Genomic DNA, 9,104 nt, shown 5'->3' with positions numbered 1-9,104 from the left:
AACCGGTGACATTTTTTCAGGATCTGAATGACAATTTTTTTATTAAAACATTACAAAATATTCATTACGCTGAAATCACTTACCCATTTACGGTAATAAACGACAGTTTCCTAACATGTACCACTAGAGGGAGTAATCAAGCATGGCGGCGATGTCGTTCAACGTCGCTTTCGTACTTCGCCGGCTAACTTGTTTTTACTCGTAAGTCAATGGTAACAACAATTCTGAACTTTAACACTCCTTGATTTGCAATATTCTCATTCCCTATTCGTTACCTTTGTACTGACTTAGTCGCAAATTGCGTTTTGTCGTAATACTAAAACTAATTTCGGCGTTGATTGAGATGGCATCCAGTGAGGAAGTTTTGTTGGTAGTGAACCATGTCCGTCATAAGAAGAGAGACGGAACGCTATACTTAATGGCCGAAAGGATAGGATGGATGGAGAAGAGCAGAGAGATGTTTTCAATAAGTCATTTATATGCAGACATTAAAAGTAAGTGTAACGTTTGTGTTTGGTTTTTAACAGACTTGGTGTCACGGGCATGAAGGAAGGTTTTTACTTACACGTGTACTGATCTGATGAGTAAAATTACTAAAAATATGCATCGCCAATTAAAATAAGATAAGGGAGACACGGAACGTTGGTTGTAAGAATAGCACATTAATAAATAAATGCATATTTTAGCAGATTCTCTTTATAATATCTATCCACCATACCCTGCCACACCTAAGTACATGTGATTTGAATTTGATCCTATGTTTCAGTGCAAAAGATTAGTCCAGAAGGTAAATCTAAAGTCCAGTTACAATTAATTCTACATGATAGCAGTGCCTGTACATTTCACTTTGCTAACCCACACTCACCAAGTGTAGCTCTGAAGGACAGAAATGATGTCAAAGAACTCCTACAACAACTACTGCCAAAATTCAAGACCAAAGCAAATAGAGAACTTGAAGAGAAAAACCGGTAGGTAATGTCTTTGCTATGGTAATGGCTTTACTATGTGTAAATACATGGGTAATGTCTTTACTATGTGTAAATACATAGATAATGTCTTTACTATGTGTAAATACATGTAAATACATACATGTAGGTAATGTGGAAATACATAGGTAATGTCTTTACTATCTGTAAATACATAGGTAATGTCTTTACTATATGTAAATACATAGGTAATGTCTTTACTATGATAAGATAAGATAACACTTTATTTTAGCCGTTTAGAAAATTTTACATTTCTAATTTGGTATTTAAACAAAATAAAGTTAATAATGATCTATGAAATATAAATATTAAAATATACAGTAGTTCTAGTGTGTGTCTATTGACTACATGTATCATCCAGGTATATGTAGAGAGCGGTTATAATATCCTTATGTTTTGATTGTAGTATATATCTAAATTGCTCTCCTCTATCTAAGTTTATAAAGTTTGAGTTGAGGGTAGTGATAATACTAAACATTTTTTCTCTTTGTTTTGTATATAATTTACAATGAATTAGATGATGTCTTTCATCTTCTATTTCTTTACAATGTGTACATAGTCTGTCTTCTACTGGTGTTTTTGGTTTTGTATATCTACCCTTCTCAATGGCAAGTTGATGGCAACTTAATCTAAATTTGGCTATTGTTTTGATGTGTTGTTTATTGTTCATTACTTTAATGTATTCTTCTTGTTCCAGGGAATTTTTGAAGTTGTTGTATGTACATAACTTAGAGTTTTCCCTTTTGTTATTTTCATTCCATTGATTGATATAATATTGTCTAATTGAGTTGTATAGTTCTTGTTTTGTTAAATTGTTGATATTCTTGCTGTTATATAATTGTATATTGTGTTCAAAGGTAGTTAGCCATGAACCTGTGTAATCATTGTTCTCCATGTCATTCATTGCATAATAGGCTAAGTTGTTATTGTCTAATGTCTTGAGGTATTTGTAATAGTTTATTGCTGAGTAGTATATTCTACTAATCAGTGGTTCTCTCCCAAGTTCCATTCTGCATCCTATTTTGCTCACTCTGTTGCTGACATTTAATATTTGGCGACAAAAACGTAGATGGAATTTTTCTGTCTCTGTTTTGTCCCAAGTTGTTTGATTTTGGAGAACACCCCATATTTCGCCAGCATATGTCAGGATAGGTAGCTGTGTTGTATTCATGAGTTTTTCCTTTATCTTAGTACTGTTTATCTTTGTCGAATATATCTGTGACTGGATTCTTGCAGCTTTGCTGGCTTTGTCTGACAATCTGGTTGCTGTGGAGCTCATAGAGCCATTTGTCTTGAGTGTTACACCGAGATATGTGTATTGTTCTGCAGTTTTTATTTCTTCCAATCCACATTTGAATTGTCTTGTATCTTGTTTGCATCCTGATTTTCTAAATACCATTATTTGTGTTTTGTTTGTGTTTACTTGCAATCGCCAGTCTGTTGTGTATCGATGAAGGTAGTCCAGTGCATTCTGTATTCCTTCATAGGATGTTGACATCAATGCAATATCATCTGCATACAACAGGCTGTTGATTGTTTTGTTATTAAGCTTTGGTGCATTTGTTTCAATGTTTGCGAGTCCGGTAGTGAAACAATGTCGGGCTTAGTGGACAGCCTTGTTTAACTCCATTATCAATTTGGAACTTTTCTGTTATCACGTCAGTTAATTTCACGATGAAGTTCATATTGGTGTACATGTTTTTCATTATGTTGTATACATTTCCGTTGATGTTGTTACATAGTAATTTATAGAGTAGTGCTTTCCTCCAAATTGTATCAAAACACTTTTTGAGGTCTACAAAGCAACAGTAGATTTTCTTATTTCTTGAATGGTATTTCTTTATAATAGTGTGCAGTGTAAGAATATGGTCGATAGTTCTATGTTTGCGTCGGAAACCTGCTTGGTTTGGGTGGATGATGTTATTTCTTTCCAGATAGTTTGATATTCTATTGTTAATGATCATACTAAATAATTTAGCTATCACATTACCAACTGAAATACCTCTGTAGTTGTTTGTGTCTGTCCTGTCTCCTTTCTTGTGTACTGGGGTTATAACGCTGGTATTCCATATTTGTATATGTGTATATTTGTATATGTGTAAATACATAGGTAATGTCTTTACTATGTGTAGATACATTAGGTAATGTCTTTACTATGTGTAAATACATTAGGTAATGTATTTACTATGTGTACATACATAGGTAATGTCTTTACTGTGTGTATAAACATAGGTAATGTATTTACTATGTGTAAATACATTAGGTAATGTATTTACTATGTGTACATACATTAGGTAATGTCTTTAATATGTGTAAATACATAGGTAATGTCTTTACTATATGTAAATACATAGGTAATGTCTTTAATATGTGTAAATACATAGGTAATGTCTTTACTATGTGTAAATACATAGGCAATGTCTTTACTATGTGTACATACATAGGCAATGCCTTTACTATGTGTACATACATTAGGTAATGTCTTTACTATGTGTATATACATAGGTAATGTCTTTACTTTGTGTAAATACATAGGTAATGCCTTTACAATGTGTACATACATAGGCAATGTCTTTGCTATGTGACTGTACATACATAGGTAATGTCTTTACTATGTGTAAATACATAGGTAATGTCTTTACTATGTGTACATACATACAGTAGGCAATATCTTTGCTATGTGACTGTACATACATAGGTAATGTCTTTACTATGTGTACATACATAGGCAATGTCTTTGCTATGTGACTGTACATACATAGGTAACGTCTTTACCATGTGTACATACATTAGGTAATGTCTTTACTATGTGTACATACATAGGTAATGTCTTTACTATATGTACATACATATGTAACATTTTTACTATGTATACGTACATACCATAGGCAATGTCTTTACTATATGTACATACATACATACATACATACATACATACATACATACATACATACATACATACATACATACATACATACATACATACATACATACATACATACATACATACATACATACATACATACATACATACATACATACATACATACATACATAGGTAATGTCTTTGTTATTTGTACATACATAGGTAACATATTTACTAGATGTGCATACATACCATAGGCAATATATTTACTATATGTACATTACTACATACTGGTAGGTAATGTCTTTACTATGTGTACATACATGTACATACATAGGCAGTTTCTTTACTATGTGTACATACATATAGGCAATACCTACACTATGTGTACATATATTTGCACATGTAATGTCTTTGCTATGTGTATACATATATGTAGGCAATGTCTGCTATGTGTACACACATACATAAGTACGATGTAATGTCTTTGCTATGTGTACATACATAGGCAAAATCTATGTTAGTTCTCCAGATACATTGTATGACATCACCTATGTACTTTCCACTTGTAAACATTAAAACTAGAAACACTAAAACTACAGTAAAGATATTGTAAACACTGTGTGATAGGCCCTAAAATGTAGTCTGGTTGGTAATAGAATTCCAATACTGTAAACACTGTGTGATAGGCCCTAAAATGTAGTCTGGTTGGTAATAGAATTCCAATACTGTAAACACTGTGTGATAGGCCCTAAAATGTAGTCTGGTTGGTAATAGAATTCCAATACTGTAAACACTGTGTGATAGTCCCTAAAATGTAGTCTGGTTGGTAATAGAATTCCAATACTGTAAACACTGTGTGATAGTCCCTAAAATGTAGTCTGGTTGGTAATAGAATTCCAATACTGTAAACACTGTGTGATAGTCCCTAAAATGTAGTCTGGTTGGTAATAGAATTCCAGTGCTGTAAACACTGTGTGATAGGCCCTAAAATGTAGTCTGGTTGGTAATAGAATTCCAATACTGTAAACACTGTGTGATAGTCCCTAAAATGTAGTCTGGTTGGTAATAGAATTCCAATATTGTAAACACTGTGTGATAGTCCCTAAAATGTAGTCTGGTTGGTAATAGAATTCCAATACTGTAAACACTGTGTAGTAGTCCCTAAAATGTAGTCTGGTTGGTAATAGAATTCCAATATTGTAAACACTGTGTGATAGTCCCTAAAATGTAGTCTGGTTGGTAATAGAATTCCAATACTGTAAACACTGTGTAGTAGTCCCTAAAATGTAGTCTGGTTGGTAATAGAATTCCAATATTGTAAACACTGTGTAGTAGTCCCTAAAATGTAGTCTGGTTGGTAATAGAATTCCAATACTGTAAACACTGTGTAGTAGTCCCTAAAATGTAGTCTGGTTGGTAATAGAATTCCAATATTGTAAACACTGTGTGATAGTCCCTAAAATGTAGTCTGGTTGGTAATAGAATTCCAATACTGTAAACACTGTGTGATAGTCCCTAAAATGTAGTCTGGTTGGTAATAGAATTCCAATATTGTAAACACTGTGTGATAGTCCCTAAAATGTAGTCTGGTTGGTAATAGAATTCCAATATTGTAAACACTGTGTGATAATCCCTAAAATGTAGTCTGGTTGGTAATAGAATTCCAATACTGTAAACACTGTGTGATAGTCCCTAAAATGTAGTCTGGTTGGTAATAGAATTCCAATACTGTAAACACTGTGTGATAGTCCCTAAAATGTAGTCTGGTTGGTAATAGAATTCCAATACTGTAAACACTGTGTGATAGTCCCTAAAATGTAGTCTGGTTGGTAATAGAATTCCAATATTGTAAACACTGTGTGATAGGCCCTAAAATGTAGTCTGGATGGTAATAGAATTCCAATATTGTAAACACTGTGTAGTAGTCCCTAAAATGTAGTCTGGTTGGTAATAGAATTCCAATATTGTAAACACTGTGTAGTAGTCCCTAAAATGTAGTCTGGTTGGTAATAGAATTCCAATATTGTAAACACTGTGTAGTAGTCCCTAAAATGTAGTCTGGTTGGTAATAGAATTCCAATACTGTAAACACTGTGTAGTAGTCCCTAAAATGTAGTCTGGTTGGTAATAGAATTCCAATATTGTAAACACTGTGTAGTAGTCCCTAAAATGTAGTCTGGTTGGTAATAGAATTCCAATACTGTAAACACTGTGTAGTAGTCCCTAAAATGTAGTCTGGTTGGTAATAGAATTCCAATATTGTAAACACTGTGTGATAGTCCCTAAAATGTAGTCTGGTTGGTAATAGAATTCCAATATTGTAAACACTGTGTGATAGTCCCTAAAATGTAGTCTGGTTGGTAATAGAATTCCAATACTGTAAACACTGTGTGATAGTCCCTAAAATGTAGTCTGGTTGGTAATAGAATTCCAATACTGTAAACACTGTGTGATAGTCCCTAAAATGTAGTCTGGTTGGTAATAGAATTCCAATACTGTAAACACTGTGTAGTAGTCCCTAAAATGTAGTCTGGTTGGTAATAGAATTCCAATACTGTAAACACTGTGTGATAGTCCCTAAAATGTAGTCTGGTTGGTAATAGAATTCCAATACTGTAAACACTGTGTGATAGTCCCTAAAATGTAGTCTGGTTGGTAATAGAATTCCAATACTGTAAACACTGTGTGATAGTCCCTAAAATGTAGTCTGGTTGGTAATAGAATTCCAATACTGTAAACACTGTGTGATAGTCCCTAAAATGTAGTCTGGTTGGTAATAGAATTCCAATACTGTAAACACTGTGTGATAGTCCCTAAAATGTAGTCTGGTTGGTAATAGAATTCCAATATTGTAAACACTGTGTAGTAGTCCCTAAAATGTAGTCTGGTTGGTAATAGAATTCCAATATTGTAAACACTGTGTGATAGGCCCTAAAATGTAGTCTGGTTGGTAATAGAATTCCAATACTGTAAACACTGTGTGATAGTCCCTAAAATGTAGTCTGGTTGGTAATAGAATTCCAATACTGTAAACACTGTGTGATAGTCCCTAAAATGTAGTCTGGTTGGTAATAGAATTCCAATACTGTAAACACTGTGTGATAGTCCCTAAAATGTAGTCTGGTTGGTAATAGAATTCCAATACTGTAAACACTGTGTGATAGGCCCTAAAATGTAGTCTGGTTGGTAATAGAATTCCAATACTGTAAACACTGTGTGATAGGCTCTAAAATGTAGTCTGGTTGGTAATAGAATTCCAATATTGTAAACACTGTGTGATAGTCCCTAAAATGTAGTCTGGTTGGTAATAGAATTCCAATACTGTAAACACTGTGTGATAGTCCCTAAAATGTAGTCTGGTTGGTAATAGAATTCCAATACTGTAAACACTGTGTGATAGTCCCTAAAATGTAGTCTGGTTGGTAATAGAATTCCAATACTGTAAACACTGTGTGATAGTACCTAAAATGTAGTCTGGTTGGTAATAGAATTCCAATATTGTAAACACTGTGTAGTAGTCCCTAAAATGTAGTCTGGTTGGTAATACATTAGTAGAATTCCAATATTGTAAACACTGTGTGATAGTCCCTAAAATGTAGTCTGGTTGGTAATAGAATTCCAATATTGTAAACACTGTGTGATAGTCCCTAAAATGTAGTCTGGTTGGTAATAGAATTCCAATATTGTAAACACTGTGTAGTAGTCCCTAAAATGTAGTCTGGTTGGTAATAGAATTCCAATATTGTAAACACTGTGTGATAGTCCCTAAAATGTAGTCTGGTTGGTAATACATTAGTAGAATTCCAATATTGTAAACACTGTGTGATAGTCCCTAAAATGTAGTCTGGTTGGTAATAGAATTCCAATATTGTAAACACTGTGTGATAGTCCCTAAAATGTAGTCTGGTTGGTAATAGAATTCCAATATTGTAAACACTGTGTAGTAGTCCCTAAAATGTAGTCTGGTTGGTAATAGAATTCCAATATTGTAAACACTGTGTGATAGTCCCTAAAATAAAGTCTGGTTGGTAATAGAATTCCAATATTGTAAACACTGTGTAGTAGTCCCTAAAATGTAGTCTGGTTGGTAATAGAATTCCAATATTGTAAACACTGTGTGATAGTCCCTAAAATGTAGTCTGGTTGGTAATAGAATTCCAATATTGTAAACACTGTGTAGTAGTCCCTAAAATGTAGTCTGGTTGGTAATAGAATTCCAATATTGTAAACACTGTGTGATAGTCCCTAAAATAAAGTCTGGTTGGTAATAGAATTCCAATACTGTAAACACTGTGTAGTAGGCCCTAAAATGTAGTCTGGTTGGTAATAGAATTCCAATATTGTAAACACTGTGTGATAGTCCCTAAAATGTAGTCTGGTTGGTAATAGAATTCCAATATTGTAAACACTGTGTGATAGTCCCTAAAATGTAGTCTGGTTGGTAATAGAATTCCAATACTGTAAACACTGTGTGATAGTCCCTAAAATGTAGTCTGGTTGGTAATAGAATTCCAATACTGTAAATACTGTGTGATAGGCCCTAAAATGTAGTCTGGTTGGTAATAGAATTCCAATACTGTAAACACTGTGTGATAGGCCCTAAAATGTAGTCTGGTTGGTAATAGAATTCCAATATTGTAAACACTGTGTGATAGTCCCTAAAATGTAGTCTGGTTGGTAATAGAATTCCAATACTGTAAACACTGTGTGATAGTCCCTAAAATGTAGTCTGGTTGGTAATAGAATTCCAATACTGTAAACACTGTGTGATAGTCCCTAAAATGTAGTCTGGTTGGTAATAGAATTCCAATACTGTAAATACTGTGTGATAGGCCCTAAAATGTAGTCTGGTTGGTAATAGAATTCCAATACTGTAAACACTGTGTGATAGGCCCTAAAATGTAGTCTGGTTGGTAATAGAATTCCAATACTGTAAACACTGTGTGATAGTCCCTAAAATGTAGTCTGGTTGGTAATAGAATTCCAATACTGTAAACACTGTGTGATAGTCCCTAAAATGTAGTCTGGTTGGTAATAGAATTCCAATACTGTAAACACTGTGTGATAGGCCCTAAAATGTAGTCTGGTTGGTAATAGAATTCCAATACTGTAAACACTGTGTGATAGTCCCTAAAATGTAGTCTGGTTGGTAATAGAATTCCAATACTGTAAACACTGTGTGATAGGCCCTAAAATGTAGTCTGGTTGGTAATAGAATTCCAAAACTGTAAACACTGTGTGATAGGCCC

At 33.8% G+C, this 9,104-nt stretch overlaps 1 protein-coding gene across 2 annotated transcripts in view; it reads left to right on the top strand.

The window, feature by feature from the left end:
- Positions 1–152: 152 nt before the first annotated feature.
- Positions 153–9,104, top strand: part of LOC144448256 (general transcription factor IIH subunit 1-like) — a 60,962-nt gene continuing 52,010 nt past the window's right edge. For both annotated transcript variants that reach the window (XM_078138436.1, XM_078138435.1), the window contains exons 1-2: positions 153–494; positions 767–968. In XM_078138436.1, the coding sequence (XP_077994562.1) occupies positions 344–494; positions 767–968 (353 nt within the window). In that variant the 5' untranslated portion in view covers positions 153–343. The remainder of the gene's footprint in view (positions 495–766; positions 969–9,104) is intronic.

The sequence above is a fragment of the Glandiceps talaboti genome, chromosome 17, assembly GCF_964340395.1.
Source record: "Glandiceps talaboti chromosome 17, keGlaTala1.1, whole genome shotgun sequence".
Taxonomy (NCBI): domain Eukaryota; kingdom Metazoa; phylum Hemichordata; class Enteropneusta; family Spengelidae; genus Glandiceps; species Glandiceps talaboti.
The sequence above is the reverse complement of the archived record's forward strand: the minus strand, read 5'-3'. Positions and strand labels throughout refer to the sequence as shown.